Below are 22,843 nucleotides of genomic sequence, written 5' to 3' on the forward strand. Positions count from 1 at the left end.
AAATGAAGTGCTGATGTCTTTGCAAGATTAGGTAACAACGCAACAAGTGCTTCTAGAAACAACATTAGTCCCATCAACGAGAATGTTTCTACTGTTTACATGGTAATAGAGTGGTAAATAATATAGATTGGGCAATAATTTTAGTACAAATAAACAAGCAAATAAAATTAATTTCTCTATAGCGGACTGTTGCGAGGCACACAAAAACATGTAACAGAGAACAGTACTCACACTAGCGTTCTTGTAGTAAAAGCGCACACACGCGAGTGCGCACGCACGCACACTCGCACACACGCACGCACAAAATAAATAATCTCCCGTAGTAGTGATAAGACTGATTAATGAATGCAGGTACCTTGGCAGATGGAGGCAGCGGAGAGAGGGGTAGGGGGTGGGGGCGCACAAGGATGCAGGAGGCAAGGAGAGGGTAGTTTGAGGCAGGTCTTTTGATAGGTGACTCAGTGACTGCACAACACAAAAGCTCAAAGGGGAGAGATATGAGAGGTAGAAAGAGGAAGAGGGGGGAGTGAGAGGAAGGTCGTGATGAGAGGGAGACACGGGGAGGAGAGGAGAGAGAAAGGGAGAGGGAGAGAGGGAGAGAGAGAGGGGGGGGGAGGGAGAGAAGGTATTGGGTGGGAGGGGGAGGGGAAGGGGGAGGAACAGTGGTGTAAGAGGGCAGTACACACTTGGATGGGCAAGGAGTGGGGGAGTGATGTAGACAAAAGAGAGGAGGGGAAAGATAACGTAAGGCTTTGGGAAACAGGCTAGTGGAACTTTCAGCCAGGGGAACTGCGAGAATGTAGGATATGCTGGAGGGACAATTCCCATAGTTCAGAGAAATGTGTAATGAAGAAGTGTTACGGTGCGGTGGATGGTTAAGTCTGAAGTTTGCAAAGGTTTGACTGTAGCCATTCATTCATGTGAGTAGAAAGTCGGTTACCTGTCACAGTCACATAGAATGCTGTACAGAAGCACAGCGTAGTTGAGATACACTACCATATGTGGAAATTGCAACACCAGGAAGGAAACACATGAATTCAATTAATTTAATGCCGCAAGTTAGATATGTGACAAGTAACAAATAATAACCTTTTCAAACCTGCACGTCCTTTGAGCCCTCCTATTCAGTATGACGTGTGGCCGCCATGCGCTGCAATTAAGAGCTGCTATATGCCATGGCATTGAATCAATAAGGTTCTAAATAGGTACCTGAGGGATTTCCCTCCATGCAACTTGTATCCAAACTCACATGACACCAGTTATGGAGGACCGTAATGCACCAGGTGCCGACTAACCCTATCCCAGACATGTTCGATTGGCAACATGTCTGGCAATTGTGCAGGCCAGGGAAGCAATGGTACCTGTCGCTCATCGAAGAAGGCCTGTACATCCTCACAATATATTTGACCGGGCATTGTCCTGTTGAAATGTGGCCTGTGGAGATGCCTGACACAGGGGAAGTACCTCAGGCTCCACAACCTCTTTCCGGTACCAGTTGCTGTTCAAAGTGCCTGCGATACGTATGAGGCGAGATTGGTTGTTGTAACCAATGGCACCGCAAACCATCACACCTGGTGTTTGTCCGCTATGTCACTCCACAATGCAGCTCCCCAGGTTGCGTTCACCATGGTACCGGTGGACATGTTTGTGGCCATCACTGTAGGACATGTTGAAGTGGCACTCATCTGAAAAAGGTTATATGTTGCCACTCGGCACCCCAGTGACAGTGTTCATGTGCCCATTGCAGTCAGAGGAGCTAGTGGTTTCTGGACAATGGAAGCCGAGGTAACGGCATGCATGCAACCAGTCCAACCTGCAGAAGACTGTGACGAACCGTTGATGCAGACAAGTTCATACGTGTTGCAGTGCTCCAGTGACGAGCCAACACTGTGGATGACGCTGTGCGGTCCCTAATGGCCATGCAGACAAGATTACGGTCATCCCGTAGTGTGGTCATGTTCCATGGTCTAGTTCCCTCTTGTAACTGCCTATGACCTTCCTCTATCCACTGCTTCCACACATGCATCACTGTCATAGCAGGATATCCTGTACAAGCCGAAATGTCATGGTATGACAACCCCACTTCCCGGAGAGTGACCATTCTGCCCCGTTCGAACTTGCTTACATGCTGATATGGCTCCTTTTGACGTTGACGAGGCATTCTGGCACTCATTGTATTGTTTCCACCTTGTGTAACAGTTCTGCACCAACTACACTAGGTGCAACACTGACCCTGTCGGACCGACACGAGGGGCCTCTGATCAGCCTACTTTATCATTTAGCTACAAAATTGCAGGTCAGCAACTGGAAGCAGTTAATACCATAAATTATCTGGGAGTATGCATTAGGAATGATTTAAAATGGAATGATCATATAAAGTTGATTGTCGGTAAAGCAGATGCCAGACTGAGATTCATTGGAAGAATCCTAAGGAAATGCAATCCGAAAACAAAGGAAGTAGGTTACAGTACGCTTGTTCACCCACTGCTTGAATACTGCTCAGCAGTGTGGGATCCGTACCAGATAGGGTTGATAGAAGAGATAGAGAAGATCCAACGGAGAGCAGCGCGCTTCGTTACAGGATCATTTAGTAATCGCGAAAGCGTTACGGAGATGATAGATAAACTCCAGTGGAAGACTCTGCAGGAGAGACGCTCAGTAGCTCGGTACGGGCTGTTGTCAAAGTTTCGAGAACATACCTTCACCGAAGAGTCAAGCAGTATATTGCTCCCTCCTACGTATATCTCGCGAAGAGACCATGAGTATAAAATCAGAGAGATTAGAGCCCACACAGAGGCATACCGACAATCCTTCTTTCCACGAACAATACGAGACTGGAATAGAAGGGAGAACCGATAGAGGTACTGAAGGTACCCTCCGCCACACACCGTCAGGTGGCTTGCGGAGTATGGATGTAGATGTAGATATAGATGCACCCCATCTCACTGCAAAATGTATCACGTACTGCTTGCACACTCGTCGCCACTTCCACCAAGTGTGGCACTATTTAGATAATTCTTTCTCGGTGTTGAACTTTTCACGAACGGCAGTGTGTAACACTTGTACTTTCACACGTGGTGTTGCCTTCTTTTGTGACTGGACTGTAGTAGGAGGTAGTGGGTGGGTGTATGGGACAGGTCTTCCATCTGGGTTGACAACAAGAGAATAACCCGTGGATTGCATTACTGGGAGCAGTATTGGTGTAGGGGCCAACGAGGATATTTTGTATGTTACATGGGCGGCAGATCACTACTTTGGCTGATGGAAGTAGGATATTTCTGTCATCTGTATCAGAGGAGTGCTAGTAGGTGGCTGGTTAACATGACTCATGGTGTCAGAGGCAGAGATGGCACGGGACATTTTTTTCTGGATGAACTAGATAGGATATTGGCTGTCAATAGAAGCTCTTGTTAGGCTCTTGGGACATTTTGACAATTCCTGCTTTCAACCACAGATGCAGCATCTGTGGACAGTGAGGCTGTAAAGGAGAGCCTTTTAGATATGGAACAGGTGACAGCTGCCAAAGTTGAGGTACTCTTAGTGGTTGGTGCACTTGATCTGAACAGACATATTTATGTGGTCTGTTGAGAGATGGAGATCAACATCTAGGAAGATGGCTGGTTGAGTTGAGAAAGACAGTTCTTGTCACCATTAGGCTCCTTGTTGGTCACCGCAGATGTGGTGTCCTTATACACTCCCCCCCCCCCCCCTTCTAACATCCTCCTGACCTCCTGATACATAACCCAGAACCTCTTTCCTAATCCTCCTAGCCAATTCCATCCTGACCCACTATTATTCCAGTTTTGAAGGCCAAACCTATAAATAAATCTGTGGGGCTGCCATGGTACTCGCAGGGCACCATCCTATGCCAAATTATTTATGGGCCACCTAGGTCTAGAGAAGTCCTTCCCATCTAGTCAACACCTAAAACCCTTGTCTTGTTAAGATGCAGTGATAACATTTTTATGATCTGTATTCATGGTAGGAACAACCTCTGCTCTTTCCTCCATAACCTCAACACCTACTCCCAAATGTTCTTCACCTGATCCTTATAACTCATTGAGGCATCTACCTAGATGTCCATGAACAACTCTCAGATGGTTCCACAAATACGTCTTGTTACATGGCAGTTTACATCCAGTCTGTCATGTAACCTATTTTTAAAACATTCAGATCCCTTAGTCACTACTGAATACAATGCAGGCCTGGAAGGAGGATCTAAAAAACCCCTACAGCAATTCTAATCAATGTACAATGACAATCCTTTCTCAGAAAACAGTAATCAAGCAAGTGAAGAGATTGTACAGGAAGTGTCAACAGCTTGAACTGAAAGAGGCCTAAACTGGTAACAAATCCTGACATACCGGTGAGCATCGAAGTTAGTAAAAAGTTTCCACAACAATCCTAGGACTCCAGCATCTGATCTAACTGGAGTAGCTCCCAAAAGGTTAGCTCACCGCCTTGTATTAAAAGAGGAAATCGTAAAAGAGAGAGAGAGAGAGAGAGAGAGAGAGAGAGTAAAAATCCTACAAGATATGAGTACTTTAGTGGCTGCCCTCGACAATTCATTCAGTGATGAAGAGTTAAGAAGAATGCTTCACTAAACGAATCAAAACAAAGCTACTAGCTGCACCGAACAAATAAAGCATTCTGGGCTGGCAGCCCTAAAATGAATAGTTTTATCACTACCATTCACATTCTGAGAGTCCGGAGGTGTTAGTCATCCTAAATACAAGGAAAGAATCTACAGAGCCACAAAACTTCGGCCTGTGTCACTTCTGTGTCGTCTGTACAAGGCACTTGAAAGAATAGTTCTTGACAGAATTTTTGGCACAAGAAAGACCAAAATCATACCAGAACAAGCAGGATTTATGCCTAGTCAGTCATGTTGTGGCCAAATACTGAATCTCACCCAACACAAAGAAGACAGCTTCGAACAGAAGCAAATAATTCAAATCGCTTTTGCAGATCTCTTGGCTGCCTATGATAATGTCAATCACCAACAGTTGCTTGTTAAATTTTGTAACATGACTAAGGATTCGGAACGACAAAATTAGTAGCATGTATCCTTTAAAATAAATGTTTATATTGACACTACAGGGAAGGAACAGCTGCTGGAGAATGAAAAAGAATGCCCTACTCCAACGCAGAGTCATGTTACCAATTTTAATAACATTTGCACAAACGACCAGCCTCTAAATGGTGAGACGTCTACATGATTACTCTGTATCCACAATTAAGTGTCCGGCAGAGGGTTCAATGAACCACCTTCACGCTGTCTCTCGACCGTTCCACTCTTGAGTGGCGCGTGGTAAAAATGAGCACTTAAATTTTTCTGTACGAGCCCTCATTTCTCTTATTTTATTGTGATGATTATTTCTCCCTATGCAGGTGGGTGGTTCAAATAGAATGTTTTTGCAACTGGAGGAGAAAACTGCTGACTGAAATTACACAAGAAGATCCCATCGCAACAAAAAACACCTTTGTTTTAATGATTGCCACTCCAATTCACGTATCATGTCTGTGGCACTATCTCCCCTATTTCGCGATAATACAAAACAAACTGCCCTTCTTTGAACTTCTTTGATTTCATCCGTCACTCCCACCTGATGTGGATCCCACACCGCACAGCAATACCCCAGAATAGGATGGACAACTGTGGTGTAAGCTGTCTCTTTAGTAGACCTGTTGCACCTTTTATGTGTTCTGCCAATGAATTGCAGTCTTTGTTTTGCTCTACCCACAACATTATCTATGTGATCATTTCAATTTAGGTTATTTGTAATTGTAATCCCTAAGTATTTAGTTGAATCATTGCGTAATCGTGTAATCAAAATTTAGCAAATTTCTTTTCATACTCATGTGAATAACTTCATACTTTTCTTTATTCAGGGTAAATTGCCACTTTTCGCACCACACACATATCTTACCTAAATCATTTTACGATTCGTTTTGGTCATCTGATGACTTTCAACGTGGTAAATGACAGCATCATCTGCAAACAATCTAAGAGGGCTACTCAGATTGTCTCCTAAGTCATTAATATAGATCAGGAACAATAGAGGGCCTATAACACTTCCTTGGGGAATGCTGGATATTATTTCTGTTTTACTCTATGACTTTCCATCAATTACTACAAACTATGACCCTTCTGATACAAAATCACGAATCCAGTCGCACAACTGAGGTGATATTTCATAAGCACGCAGTATGGTTAGAAAATGCTTGATTGGAACGGTGTCAAAAGCCTTCTGGAAATCTAAAAATGTGGAATCAATCTGACATCCCCTGTCAATAGCACTCATTATTTCATGAGTATAAAGAACTGTTGTGTTTCACAGGAACAATATTTTCTGAATCCGTGCTGACTATATGTCAATAAATCATTTTCTTTGAGATAATTCATAATGTTTGAACACAGTATGTTATAAAACCCTACTGCAAATAGACGTTAGTGACATAGGCCTGTAATTCAGCACATTACTCATATTTCCCTTTTTGGGTATTGGTGTGACTTCAGCAATTTTTCAGTCTTTAGGTGCGGATCTTTCTGCAAGCGAGCAGTTATATACAACTGCAAAATACGGAGTTGTTGTATAGCTTACTCTGAAAGGAACCTGACTGGTATACAATCTGGACCGGAGGCCTTGCCTTTATTAAGTGATTTAAGCTGCTTTGCTACAATGAGGATATTTTCTTCTATGTTTCTCATCTTGGCAGTTGTTCTTGATTGGAATTCAGGAATATTTACTACTACTTCTTTCATGAAGGAGTTTCGGAAAAACGAGACAGTTTATATATGACAATTACTACCATGGCTGCATAACGAAAATCGCATGAGGAACTGGAAGGGAAATTGATGTGGACTCTCGAAGACTTAGCTGTCTACTGCAAAGAAAACTTCCTCAATCCAAATCCCTGTAAGACTTAGGTGTGTGCCTTCCATCTTAAAATAAAGAGGCACGTAGACAATTGAAAGTTACGTGGTAGTGTCAGGGCTAAACCATGATGACTCACCAAATTACTTGTGTATCCAATTTGACAGAATCTGATATTTCGAAAGCACTGTCAAAATATTAAGGGGAAAGTGTGTGCGAGGAACAATACTATACGAAAATTCACCAGCATGAAATGGGCAGCTCAACCACTAATTCTGAGAACACTGGCTCTTGCACCATGATTTCTGCAGCAGATTACGCAGCAGCTGTTTGGGACAACTCTGCACATGCAAAATACGTCAATGTGGTAATCAATGAGAGAATACGCATAGTGTATGGCTGCCTAAAACCAATGACAGTTCAAAATATTTAAGCCATTGTCAGCACAACTCCAACCATAATCAGAAGGTAAGTTGCGGCTAAACAGTCGAATGACCCCTGGCATCCATTATACAGCTACCAAATACAGCACAGCTGACTGAAGTCCCGACAATGTTTTATACAAATGGCTGACTCTTTAGATGAGCTGCATGAAAAATGGGAAGATACTTTATACTAAAACTTATTAATCAGACGCTAATAAAGCTTAAAGAACAATTGGCTGCTGGGACTCATCTAACATTTCCGACAGATAGAGCGCTTAACCACGAAATACCTGGTGTCACAAGGTCCACTCCCCGCCTGAGAAAATGAGAGTATAAAGAGAATGATTCTTGCGAGTGTGGTGCAATACATCATCATCTACATCTAATAATATCCCCAAAAATACACAACACTTATACAGTAGCAGACCTTAGCACAGCAAATAATAAAGCCATCCATGTGGCTGATTACTGGAAATATCGAGTGTAGTTAGCGACACACAAACATAGAAATAAGTAGGTAGTCAGTATATCGTGAATTCTGTAACACTGTAGAAAATATTCACTGCTACCAATGATTGCACTGCTAATTACTACTTCTTCGCCTTTCCTTTTCAAGTGGTGAGGAAGGACTGTTTTTTTGTACAGCCTTGGGGGTTTTCTGTAGCTGGCTCACAATAGGGAAGTTAATTTAGGAGGACCACAGTGTAACAAACTTGTCTGGTGCTCAAAACTGTCTCTGAGCAGGTATGGTGTGTAGAACATGGCAGACTGTGTGTAAACACACACACACACACACACACACACACACACAACAACAACAACAACAACAACCACCACCACCCTTTCTGGTTGGGTGATATCTGAACTGAACGCTAAGTGAAAACAAAGAGCTTCACACTAAGGAACAAGCCATTGGACATTACCGTGCCACACAGGAATGTTCATTTAAATCTGACTAAGGGGTTCTGTGAATGACTCACAGTTATTACTTCTATAGAAAGCGTGATTTCCCATGTGTGCCTACAGGTAAGGCTTTCGGTTGACTATTGTTGGAAATGCATCATGTAGTGGTGGAGATTTTCTGCCTTCTTTCCCATGCCATGCCATTACTGGTTAACAACCACAAAATCCACGAGAGTAAGAAACTATCAAACTTGTTTATAAAATTATTAATGGTCAGAGCTCAGAACGTCTGCTGCAATTGGCCAGCAAGCTTCTGTTTCAAAGAAGCCATCAAGTACACACTTCATTCCAGATAGGCACAAAAGATATTCTGAGAGATATGTCTCCAACTAATGGAAAAGTACTGAGGCCGAGCTGGACTCGGAATCTGCAGCCAATACTACAGCCATCTTCAACACTAGCACCTTTTAAGAGTGGTAAGCATGTGCAGTCGATGCAGCTACCAAAGCGAGGGGATGTAAAGCTAGCTAATTTCCACTAGGGTTTCATTGCACAGATTTAACATTCACAGACCACTAGTAGGCACATCAGGTGGTTTGGGCAAAAGTATTGGTGTTCTTTCTTGCTTCTGGGGGAACTGTCTTCAAATCACTAACCATTTTAACAGTCACTGGCCATACCCCAAATATAGTTTCATATTATGTCCACCTGCCTATGCCAAGGCTATAATTCATATTTGCAGGCTGTTGTCCACTTATTAAATATTTATATGCTTGATTCAGTGGGTAAATCATTTTGTCTGATTTCTTATGTCAAAAGACCAGACTGTTATAGTGATGGTTAGTTTCCTTTTGTAGTTTGACAAGTACCTTCGTTAATAAATTAGTGTAAAATATGGTACCCATACTTTCATGCTTAATTGAGCCATCCCCAATATATTATCCATTGCATGAGACTGTTTCTATTAAATATGCATATCTTATGGGAGCCTCTCTTCCCTGTATGTTACCAGGGATTGGATCTGTAGCATCTTACGGGCATGTTTAACAGTTCAAGTGACACCTAACATATGAATCTGTTGACCTCCAACATGATTTCCAAAGCCTGGAACCCTACAATTTTTGTAGCCAGTTTTCAGATCAACAAATGCGATTTTGTCAGTCATTTGCCAGGATTCCATGAGTACTGGCAGTCTCTCTTTCTTGTGACTCTATAAAAGGGTGAGTATTTGAATCACTTGTAAGTATTTGAATCACTTGCTTACTGATCACATTTAACCTGGGAAAGTATAGACGATCACAACTGTTACTGCACAAGTCAGTAAAGGCATGGATTTGGGTAATTCCTGAAAGTTTTGCACAGCTATGGCTAAAGGGTAGTAGTTAAGGGACCGATTGTCGCATCAGATAGCAGGTGTGGGCAATATTAATATTTAGCGAACAATTCTGTGAGGTAGGTTAATGATGCCATTCACAGATGAGAAGACATGGCCCAGCAGGCACTGTTTACAGCTGTGAAGTGATCAGGGCAGCACAGGGCACTGATATGCTTTGAAGAACCCATACGTTGCAGTTACAACAGTGCCTAGTAATCTGTGTGTAAGAATGAAGTGGGCTGAGGAAAGTTGGCGTTGTAATTATTAAGGAGCACTCCACTTATCCCCTCTACAGGAACGATGTCAGAGGCATAGAGAAAAGACAGATAAACACGCGAGCCCAGAGGCTCAAATGGGAGCAATAATGTTGCCATTTTGTCAAAATCTAGAACCAGAGCAATGGGTGGACTGAGTTCAATAAAAACTGCACTATAGAATACACTATAAGCAGGCCTTTTCGGCGGGGTAAGATCCGAAGGCCAGGTGAAAACACAGAGCTTCAGACTGTGTGTCCAGCTATTGATGGTGTCGTGCCACACAGGAATGTTCGTTTAAATCTGAGTAAGGGGTCCTGTGATTGGTTCAAAGTAACTATTTCGATAGGAGGTGCAATTTCCTCACAAGTGCCTATGTGAGAGTTTTTTAGCTGACTGGGGCTGAAAATCTGTTATGAAGTGTGTGAGATTTTCTGCCTTCATTCCTGTATCACACCATTATTGGTTAACAAAACCTTGACAAAATCTGCAAAAATAGGAAGCTGTTAAACTTGTTTATAAAATAGTTATTGATTGGACTGTGCAAAGTCTGCTACAATCAGCCAGTGAGACATCACAGAGTATATTTGCTTCAGAGACGCCGTCAAGAACACTTCTCAGTTCGCCGTCAAGAACACTTCTCAGTTTAGGCAGCAACAGAAGACATTCACATAGAGACATGTCTCCGACTCAGAGCAAGGTAAAGAGGCCAAACTGGATTCAGAATTTCCAGTCGCTACTGCACGAGGCGTGGGGAACATGTAGCTAGTTAATTTATACCAGAGTTCCATTGCACAGATTTCACATTCACAGCGAGCTATTTTCTTCCATTACATGCTTTGGCCAAAGTATTGGTGTTCACTCTTGCTTTTCTGGAGACCTGCCTTCAAATGACAGACTATTTTCACAGTCACTAGCCATGTCCATGAGATAAGTTCATATTACGCTTTTATATGTACACCCACGTGTGGAAAGGCTATATAGTTCGTCTTTCTAATCTCTTGACCACTTATCAAATGGTTATACACTTGATTCAATGTGTAAATCATTCCGGTTGATGTCTTATGTCAATAAACCAAACTGTTACCTGCTTCTCACCAGACATCAGATCTATAGCATCGTAGGGTTTGCCAAACAGTGACTCACTCTGACATCTATCACCTGCTCCATGTCAAGAAGTCTCTTCCTCACAGCCTTGCCACCAGTAGATGCCACATCTGCAGTGGAAAGCAGTTGTTGAAATGTGATGAAAACCTTACCAGGGCCTCTATTGACACACAATCTGCTATCCAATTCATCCATAAACAGATCTCCCGTGCCACCACCTACTCTGACACCAGTGATCCTCTTAACCAGCCAACATGCCTCTGATCACCCAATATCACCCTGGTCTTGAAAAGCTCAACCACATCCTTCGCCAGGGTTTGGATTACTCATCATCATGGCCAGACATGATAGATATCCTCCTACCCAAAATCTGACCCACATCAAAGTAGTGTCCCCATCACCCATCCAACCTACAGAATTTCCTTGTCCATCGCTATTTCAATCCTGCACCTCATGGGTCATTCCCTTGTGGTCAACCCAGATGCCATAAGTGTCGTCTCCCCCCCCCCCCCTCCCCACCCCCACCATCTCCTATTGTAATCCAGACACAATACACGGCAGCGCCATGTGTGAAAGCAGATGTGTTATATTTGAACTATTCTGTACTTTTGTATGAAATTCTGTGTGGGCATGACAAGTAATCAACGGTCTACTTGTACGAATGGCCACAACCAAACTGTGGCAAACATCAGACTTATCCAACTAGTTGTCAAAAATGCTGCATACCACAACACTAATTAATGCAACAGCTGCTTCATTACTTGGGCCACTTGGATATTCTCTTCCAGTACAAGTTTCTCTGAACTATGTAGGTGTTAACTGTTTCTCTGCATATCCTGCACTTTCTCAGTCCCCCAGCTGAAACTTCCACTAACCTGTTTCCCATTGCCTTACGTTATCTTTCTCCTCCTCTCTTTTGTCTACATAACTCCCCAACTCCTTCCCTGTCCAGGTGTGTAGTGGCTTCTTACACCACTCTTTCTCCCACTTCCCCATGTGGGCATTCTCTCTCTATATGTTTGGGTATTTGTGTGAATTTGTGCACTTTTACTATAAAAAGAGCAAGAGCTCCAAGATAGTATGAATACTGTTTCCCATGACATGTTTTTGTGCTGCACACAGCAGTCTGCTATAGGTGAGTGGTTGCCTTATTTTTCCATCCAGGAATTTCCATTAGTGTTTTAAAATTAAATTCAGCAAGTAAAATACAGTGCTTAATGTAAAATTTCTGAAACAATGTTAAATATCAAGATCAACAATGACTACCAAACTAGAGATATTGTATTTCTACTAAAAAATATTTCAGAAAATGTGGTTCTGTTATGAATGGATTATATATACATTCCTTGGGATAGAAATAATGCAGTTTTCAAATGAGAATTAATTACAAAGCCATGAACATAATTTATAAAAGACAGTACTTCTAAAAACTTACTTGTCCAGCATCTGAAACATTTCAAAGTTATCTGTTCTATTTACTTCAACGAATGGTAGAGTCATGCCAGTAGTATCGAGAATTTTTAATAAGACATGTCTTCCACTAAATTTAGAAAAACTTCTAACAAATTCATCTGTACAGAAATAAGCTTGTTCATTGTAGTTTATAAGATTTAGTAGTCTTCCAGATATCGCTGAAACACAAAGGGCATAGAATGTTAACAGTTGAGATGATGTACATATATTATTATCACGCATGCTAATTATTCATTAGAAACATTTAAACACAGAAATGTTCACTTTATATAAAAATATTGATCATGATTATGAGGAACATGCAAGCTGAAGTTGATGAATCTCAAGTTTGGGACAAGTTATATAAGAATGTTGTCTTTCATGGCCAATGTCGATGAAGTAAAAAGTTCTTGAGATTTGGTACCACACAATTCCATCCCAAATTTTTGGACCTGACGTTTCAGCTTTCTTACTGTGGTCTCCTCCAAGGAAATAACTGAATACTGTTGAAGTTTCTCAAACTTAAAGAGAGCATTTAGTGAATTTATTGGTGTAAATATTTATGACTGACTATTCAATTACATTTCCACAACTGGAGGAAGCATTTAGTGGCATTCCATTAGCTGGGAGGAAGGGGGGGTGGGGTGAGTGCAAGTGATGGCTGATTATATTTGCATAGGGTTTTTAGCAATTTCAACTGTCTGTATGACTTTTTGTTAGATATTTATGGTGATTTAGCTAAAATAAGGACATTAGAAAAAAAATCTGTATCTTGAATGAAGAGTTGCATGAGCCACACGTGGTGCTCGTCATCTTTTACCATTCTTTACCTGTACAACATGTCTCCCCCTTGAATATTTTATCACACTTGGGCTTAATTCTGTCTACTGCAACAGTCTGTGGTGGATATGGTTGGTCTTTTATCAATATCAACCCATCTTTTATTTTATGGTCACTTGAAAAAAATTAGCTTTTGACCTTTGTGACAGAGGATATTTCTAATTCAATCAATCATGATCATTATTTGCGACAAAGAACACCAATTATTGTCATGTTATCTGTTCTCTCTCTTTCCTATCTGTTACTCTTTTACATTTCAGTCAGACCCCTATCTGCTGACTTAGCATCAATAGCTATTCGACGTCAATGTTTTCCTTAGATGACTTAATTCTCATTTTAACTTTTCTTCATCATTGACAAGATATGTTCTAGCTGTCAATGTTCTGAGAACTTTCTCTTCCTGCAGAGGGTGGTGCTGAGGATCCACATGCAAGTATCTTCTGCATTTCTTGTATAATTTGTGTCCTAATTTTCCATCAGGATATAAATGAAAAGTAAACCATGAGCAACCTCTCTTTCCACAGTGAAACTGATTTCAGGATGGATGCTGTTGAGAGACTTGTAGAAATAAGGAAATGTGTCCTCTCTGTGTGGCCTAATGACGATGAAGATATTTTGAGCAAAAGTGGACAAAGAAGAATCCACTGCTACTCTTGTTTATTAAAACTCTTCACCATTTGAAACAGCTGGATTGTAGGCAATGTTTCACTAGCTCTGCTCTGTTTGGTGATATCTTCTCTTCCACCTGGTCCAAAACTTCTTGTGTAGGAACATTTGTAAATAATGATTTAATGTCAAAACTCACAAATACATCTGTTGACATCATATGAAGTATTTCCACAAAATGTGTAGAATCCTTCACAAACTTTGCAACTAGATGCTGTAATTTGAAAGTCAAATGTTGTGTCAACAGATAATGTCATTCACCTGTTTCCATTTACTATGAGATGCAGTGGGTATTCTGCCTTGTGGAATTTTGCTAGGCTATAAATTCTAGGAATGAGGGTAATGACAGTACCACTGTAGCTTCTGAACGAGCGAACGTGACCAAGGGGCCTTATAGATTAATACAATGACAGATGGGATTCTGGTGACTATCAGGATACGGAAAATCTCCTGACCTGTCCTAACTGTATATGTACCATTGATGAATTATGACATGAAAGCAAGGAAGCATTGGAGATATTTGGGCTAAAAAGCCTTGATCTCTGGACCAAAAACAAAATAAGCGGCTTTGAATTCCATAACACTGAACAACTCTGTCTCAGAATCAAATAGTTACTGATGTTACTAGGTCTTATCGTAAAACTAGGAAATTGCCATGAATGAGAAAAGAAAATTTAAGTTTATGTTTTCCCAATGGCCAATCAAAAATGAAATTCAAGAAATAATGTCATTAACTGCCACACCACTACTAAGGTACTGTGCAAGTGATTGTCAGAAATAATGGAAAGTATTGAAACAAATAATCTTTATCAACCATTACTTTGTGGTGATGGTGATTTAGAGCTTTAAAACATTTAAAAAAACCACATGATTTTGTCAGGTATTTGTTACGTTACTTCTTTATTGGAACACTAGTAGTTTCAATCAAACAAAAGATCATCCTCACACATCTACACCCAATAAAAATGACGATAATTAGGGACTGTGTGTTCTGTGGTAATTGATCAAAGCAGACCATCCTTAGGCATCTATTCACAAGAAGATTATAATTAGGAACAATATGTTCAGTGACAACTGATCAAAACCAATCACATAACTGCAAAAGGTTCACCACACATCCTACACTTACTATTAATGACATGAATTACATATAATGCATCCACACATGATCATTTGTATCAAAATCACTGTTATAAATTTACGGTTTCAAATTATAAACTGCAGGAAAGCACCAGTTACACAGGAGGCAATACACTGTTGCGGCAAAACACAGGTCCAATGGTAAATTCTCCTGTATCCCAAAAACAACCAAAGATATTGCCCACGGATTAGTTGATACTCTTAGAAGGAGTACTTCTGGTGTCAACAACAATGGGGCAGGGGAATCTGAAAAGCAGATCAGCAAAACACATAAAAAAAGAAGTGTTAGGAAGTAGAGACAAGTATTACATTCTACAATATACAGCAACTGTCACTTGCTACAATGTTTAAGGTAAAGAATATCAATAGAGAACAGGCATACACTGACTTACTGAGTTGCTTGAGCCACACATGTTGCTTTCTAAATGCAGAAATATGTAAGGGTTTGAATGCAGTATCAGTAGTGTGCTGTTTGACAGAGTCACATCGATTAAATACTTAGGTGTAATGCTGGAAAGCGATACGCAATAGAACAAGAACATATGGTTAGCTGTAAAGAAGGTGTATTATCAACTTCGGTTTATTGAGAGAACTCTAGGAAACTGTTGCTAATCTATAAAGGAGACCATGTATGGAACAACTGTGCGACCCATTCCTGTGTACTGCTCAAGTGCTTTCCCCACCAGGTCAGATTAAAGCAAGAGATACAAGCAGTTCAGAGGCCATTTGCTAGCAGTAGGTTTGATCAACATGCGAGTATTACATAAATGTTTCATAAACTAAAAAAGAATCCCTGGAGGGAAGATAATATTCTTCTCACGAAACATTATTGAGAACATTTGAAGAACTGGCATTTGCAGCAGACTGCAGAACAATTCTACTGCAACCATCACACATCTCACAGAAGGACCACATGAAGATCAAAAATCTGAGTTCATAAGGAACCATATAGACAAACTTTTATCCACAACTCCATTTGCAAGTGGAACAGGAATGAAAATGACTAGTAATGGTACAAGATATCCCTGCCATGCACCATATGGTGGCATAGATGTAGATAGTCTTCTTTAAATAACTGTTATCTTAATGTAAGGCACAAGTGTTTCGCAAAGCAGGGAGAAAGAGGGAGTTCAACTAATAGCCACATATCTTTCCTGCAAATTTCACAAACAAACTCACTGATACATAGTACATTACTGGCCATTAAAATTGCTACACCATGACGATGACATGCTACAGATGTGAAATTTAACAGACAGGAAGAAGATACTGTGCTATGCAAATGATTAGCTTTTCAGAGCATTCACACAAGGTTGGTGCCAGTGGCGACATACACAAACAGCAGTTGACTGGTGTTGCCTGGTGAAACGTTGTTGTGATGCCTCGTGTAAGAAGGATAAATGTGTACCATCACATTTCCGACTTTGATAAAGGTCGGATTGTAGCCTATCGCGATTGCGGTTTATCGTATTGTGACATTGCTGGGTTCAGGAGGGTAATACGGAATGCCGTGCTGGATCCCAACGGCCTCATATCACTAGCAGTAGAGACGACAGGCATCTTATCCGCATGGCTGTAACAGATGGTGCAGCCATGTCTCGATCCCCGAGTCAACAGATGGGGACATTTGCAAGACAACAACCATCTGCACCAACAGTTCGACGACATTTACAGCAGCATGAACTATCAGCTTGGTGACCATGGCTGCGGTTACCCTTGACGCTGCATCACAGACAGGTGCACCTGCGATGGTGTACTCAACGATGAACCTGGATGCACGAATGGCAAAACTTCATTGTTTTGGATGAATCCAGATTCTGTTTACAGCATCGTGATGGTCGCATCTGTGTTTGGCGACATCGCGGCGAATGCACATTGGAAGCGTGCATTCGTCATCGCCATACTGGCGTGTCACTCGGCTTGATGCTATGGGGTGCCATTGGTTACACGTCTGGATGTCTTGTTCGCATTGACGGTATTTTGAAAAGGGGACATTACACTTCAGATGTGTTACGATCCGTGGCTCTACCCTTCATTCGATCCCTGCAAAACCCTATATTTCAGCAGGATAATGCACAACCACATGTTGCAGGTCCTGTACGGGCCTTTCTGGATATAGAAAATGTTCGACTGCTGCCCTGGCCAGCACAATTTCCAGATCTCTCACCAATTGAAAACGTCTGGTCAATGGTGGCCAAGCAACTGGCTTGCCACAATAAGCCAGTCACTACTCTTGATGAACTGTGGTATCGTGTTGAAGCTGCATGGGCAGCTGTACCTGTACACGCCATCCAAGCCGTGTTTGACTCAATGCCCAGGAGTATCAAGGCTGTTATTACGGCCAGAGGTGTTTATTCTGGGTACTGATTTCTCAGGGTATATGCACCCAAATTGCGTGAAAATGTAATCACATGTCAGTTCTAGTATAATATATTTGTCCAATGAATACTCGTTTATCATCTGCATTTCTTCTTGATTTAGCAATTTGAATGGCCAGTAGTGTAATTACCCAACATTGCCAGAAGCAGAATGGTCAATGTAAAAATACCTTCCAAAACAGAAGTTTTCTTGTCCAGGATACGTATCAACAGAGATCAGTATGATGTTTGACCCCTTTTGGCCTGGATGCACGCAGATCAATTGGAAAGGGTGTCATAAGACCATTGCAACCTCTCCTAAGCCAATCTGGCCCCAACTGTTGAAACTGGTCTCTTGATATTCTGGATACTGGCTCTGAACAGATCTGATGTCCAAGCTAGTCCCAAACATGTTGTATTGGGGACACATCAGGGGATCTTGTTAGTCACATGAATACATCATACACACAGTTCACACACGTGCATACCTACCATGTATGGGTGAGCACTGTCTTTTTGAAAAACGGCATCATGATACCGTCACGTGAGAGGTAACACATGAGAACATAGGATGTCCCTGATGTACCATTGTGTCATCAAGAGTTCCATCAGTCACTACCAGGTGTGATCTAGTCATACCTGGCAGCTCCCCACAGCATGATACCAGGAATAACATGTTGCTGCTATTATCGCCAATGGTCATCTGCAGTAGTGCAGAACTGCCACACATTGCTGAATACAATGTGAGGCTATTTATCAGCAGTCCACACTTCCCCATCACAGCACCACTCCATATACAGTTGTGTATGTTGTGGTATTAATGGCAGCCTACACAAGGGACTGTAATTCCATAGTTTAGTTTCTACTGGTCTCTGACCAATGATGTGGGATGGTAGAATGTTGCAGGGGGTCCATTACTTATTCTGAATGCAAGGTGCAGATGTGGAGAGCTTGACACACAATATGGTGATCCTCCCCTGCAGTGGTCAGAAGTGGTCGACCAGAAACTAGTGGACGAGTATGCTTGGTTTCACATACCCATGCAGTCCAACTTTGGTTCACCATCATATTCAAATAGGTTACAAATCAGGATAATACTCGATTTGACCTGTTGGGCAAATGGAGACCCACAATACGGTCCTATCAGGTGCTGCAAATGCTGTCTCGCAAGTATGTGGCATTTCCATCCTCTTCATAGTTATCTCTCGAAGTCAGAAACTTTTCACACCCCCTTACATACTATACTAGACCTGGTAACAACATTAAACACGAACAACACCAATGCACTAAGTTGGCCATTCTACCTGCCACAAAGAACTCTCGATCATTCACATACCTGCCTATGGTGTGTACATGTACAAAGTCATGACGACATCCAACCATTTGGTTTCTTCTTCTTTTTTTCCGGTCAGACAGGGTATGAAAACTTTGTCCATGTTATCAACATTCTTTCACTAATAACCATATTTCTTGTGAACATTTACTTCCCATGAGTTACGTACTAATCATCTTGAATTCTCTAAGGCCAATAATTCTTTGAAATGCCTTACAATTACATATTTAATGCAAGTCATTACTATGCTAAAATGTCAAATACTTTTGAGAAACCAAAACGTCAGAATCTAGCTGTCTGCCCACAGCCAAAATTTCAAGGCTGTTATATGTTAGCAAGAGATGAAAAATGAAAGGTACGTATTTTTTTTTCTCTAACTAGTTAAAACATTCACTGTATGAGAGGTGTCTGTACACAAAAAGTCCTAGATGCAAGAGAAATTCCAGTGTACACAGCATCAAATGTAAAAAAGGAATAAATAAATCCCCTCAGCTCTCGTATCTTATTACTTTCAGCAGTTTCAATTACTTTTTAACACTAGAGGGTGTAGTTTTTATTCCTATATTATCATACTATCCACCTGACAGCTAATGTCACTATTGGACAAGAGAAGTATATCTTTTGGCATACAGTAATTCTTACATTCCGGGTTATCTTTGGCTTACCTCTTGTTACTATTTGTTTCGGAACTGTAAAGTTCAACAAAAGGACAGAAAGAAGCTTTTGGTCTTCTATGTGAAAGTAATAACTAAGAATGAGGAATCACTTTAGGATCCCATTAAAAAAAAGGCCCCGCCCCCCATCTCAAGGTACTCACATGTTTTTTTAATGTATCGTACAGGTTGTCGTCCTTTCTCTTCCGTGGTAAGATCAACTTCCTGGGCGGGAACATACCTACAAACAAGGAAACAAATTCAAATGGCTTATAATAGTGTATTACAGCAAAACAAACTTCTGAACTATTCAGAAGAATTTTAGGAGCATGTAAACCAGTGGCTCAGTAGTGACAAAAAGAATCCAGTTGCTGAATCAAGTGGGCCGTCATAGTCTGTCTTAAGCTCAAATCTTACAACAATGATGCACACTTATTGCCTATAAAATTTAGTAACTTACTAACATAAATGATTGCAACGTTAAATGTTGCCAGTCAAAATGTCAGAAAAAGCTCTGCTACCTAAAATTATTTCAGATATTCAAAAAGTTATTATGTACATTTGTTATCCATTTCACGTATCCTGGTAGTTTTGTCACTTAGAGTAGTGCAGAAAACAATAAAATCCCAAAATAAAAAGAAGTGAATAATGAGCAATATGGAACGAGAGTAGGATTATGAAGAGTGGTTAGGGTTTAATATACCTTCAATGATGAAATGCCTTAGCCACTGCCTCAAATCTCACAGTGACGACGAGTAGTAGGAACCAGATAAAATCACCAAGAAGGTATGGGAACTGTGACATAGCATAATGAGACATTACTAAAGAAATCTTAGATATTTTAAAAAAAAATAAAAAATAAAAAGCACACTCAGGAAATTTCTGCAATTCTTACATTCCCATTAAAAAAAGTGTTAAGTCTCCTCCATGCAACAGAATTTAAGGTCATCCATAAAAGTAGTTCACTACCACAACATGAAGAAAGAACACAAATATTAATGACCGTTAACAATGGAACACTCAAAAATTGTAGTAATTATAATAATCTATACACAGTGCTAATTTTAAAATGTTAATTGAGGAACACCAAAAAGGTTGATGTAATACTTTCTGCAAATGTCATTAGTGTTATTTATGAAGTGTATAAATTAGCTTCACTAAAGCAAATAAAAGTAGCATTTTGACACCTAAGAATGCCAGCCAAGTGCCAAATAATAGCATTTACCTAACTGTTTGACTAAGTGAAACAGTGGTGCTGATGTGCATGGAACATGTAGGATGGCTGGCGACAGTCAGCTGTTCCCAGTGTTACACAATGTGTGCATAAATGATACACAGAGGCTGCACATAAGAGGGAAGAGGCAATGTTACTAGCAAATGAATGATATTTTAACCCAATCAATGAGTGGTGTTGCAGTTGTGCTACTAGAGCTGGTCAGCAGATGGCTCTAAGCACTATGGGACTTAACGTCTGAGGTCAACAGTCAGCAGACCCAATTAATAGTGTGTCAGAGCTTCAGATCAGCAAGTTATCTAAAATAGTACAATACGGGGCAATTAGTAACTCGAATGAAGGCCAGAGCAAGCCAATGAGGTGGACATTCAAATGGGGTAGAAAAGGGCAGCAGATGCGAAGTTACCATTTAGAGCACCCCAAACTGGTATTTTCCGCACTGTCACAAGAGACTATGAGAAAACAGAAATGACACTCAGCTGCCAAAAATGAGTGAATGGACTTTTACACTGTGTGTTATAGCGCAATTTATGTGCCATGGATAGTGGCTTTTTCTGTACAAATACTATTGTGTTTGTCATCATAAAATATTATGTGTAGGAACAAGAAAGTGGTGGTGTTATGTGGCTCATTGGGTGAAAGTTAAATTTCAGATCTGCCTGGGGTTTCATACAAAGTCTGTTATGAAGCCCTTGAGTGCTACCAACATATGAATGCTACATGTGTCCATACTGTAGCACATGCTGCAAACCAGGCCACCTTGCCAAAGTGTTACAGAGCACCCAGTTGTCAACAAACCAACTGTGTACTGTGCCATGGTACTGCAATAAGACTTACAATTCAGCTAATCATCAACAATCAACAGACAACAATAGTGTTAATTCACTAATTAGCACATATCCCAGCACAATGGCATCCCTTGAGCTCCAGAAACCAAGTTGGCAAGTGGTACCTTAAAGTGGCCTGCAGATACCACTAAGGGGACAAAATAAGATGCCAGTAATTTACAAGCAAGTAGTTCGCATACTGACATTGCTCATATTTCATTCACCAGCAGCAACTAACACATTCAGACTAAGCAGTTTCATGTCATTTGTGTTCCAAATCGATGACCAAGTTCTATTACTATCCAGACAATTCCATTCAGTGATTTGAAAAAAAAATCTTGCTAGCAATGAGCAACTGTTTGAACACACTCTCAAGCGTGAACAAATTTTATGTAGACATTACATTAAAACCAGTAGCGCAGCCATGCTCCTATACCAAGTATAGTCAACCCAGGTGTAATGCATGTTGCGATCCAAACAGCTACAAAGATTGCAAGATGCAAAATGTGGGGTAATCATATCCGTATCAGTTAGCCAGTGAGGGGGAGGGGGAAGGGAGGGGGAAAGAGGATCTTTTTTTGAAGGAGGGGAGGGGGACAGAACTTCTCCACTACCATAAATGTACATTTTCAAGTTCCCTTATATGAGGAGTTGAAAAAAAAAACCTCATTCTTAAGGTGAGTCTATATGATTCCTTTCTGTGGTTAACTTTGCACATGCACATAGCTTTCCAACACAGCAACTACGCATGCGCATTTGTGCACGCATAATTTCCTGGACATGGAGTCCATTTATATGGCACATTGCTTCCTCCCTTTAATGGGAATCTTTGCACTTTTTAGCAGACGACAGACACCTGGGGTTCATGTGTGTTTGTGCAATGTGATGACGTGATGCTGTGAAGCGAGTTATATGCAATAATTTCTGTTCACACCAAAGGAAGCACACTTAAATTTATACATGATTACAAAGAATGGTCTTATGGAATGCAGCTGCTGAAGATTATTTGAATAATTTTGAGATGTGATGTTCTGAGCATCAAGTACTAGATGAAAAGTCTCCAATCAAATTACTGTAAAGAATAAGATACCATAAGTTTGTAAGTAGGAAAACATAAAAGAACACGCCAGAATTTTATGAAAAGTGTATATGAAAACTCGGGATGAATACCTGTGCTATGGCAACTTGACAGCACAACTGAAGAGACAGACATCTGAACAAAAGAAATGATGGGATATGTATAGCTCCTCAGCAAAGTACTGCAAATAGAAACAAAGGACACTTTTTTTTTTTTTTTTGGGGGGGGGGGGGGGGGGGGGGGGGGAGTAGAGAGAACAACCTCCATTACAATACATTCTAGCTTCTATGAAATTCCCAAATTTGTTCCATCTGAGAACAT

At 40.9% G+C, this 22,843-nt stretch overlaps 1 protein-coding gene across 1 annotated transcript in view; it reads right to left on the reverse strand.

The window, feature by feature from the left end:
• LOC126161691 (uncharacterized) overlaps nucleotides 1-22,843 on the reverse strand; it is a 302,362-nt gene that overhangs the window by 11,571 nt on the left and 267,948 nt on the right. Inside the window, exons 17-18 of the mRNA XM_049917707.1 lie at nucleotides 19,548-19,624; nucleotides 12,378-12,573 (exon numbers count right to left, since the gene is read on the reverse strand). Coding sequence (XP_049773664.1) covers nucleotides 12,378-12,573; nucleotides 19,548-19,624 — 273 coding nt within the window. The remainder of the gene's footprint in view (nucleotides 1-12,377; nucleotides 12,574-19,547; nucleotides 19,625-22,843) is intronic.

Source organism: Schistocerca cancellata, chromosome 2, assembly GCF_023864275.1.
Source record: "Schistocerca cancellata isolate TAMUIC-IGC-003103 chromosome 2, iqSchCanc2.1, whole genome shotgun sequence".
NCBI lineage: Eukaryota > Metazoa > Arthropoda > Insecta > Orthoptera > Acrididae > Schistocerca > Schistocerca cancellata.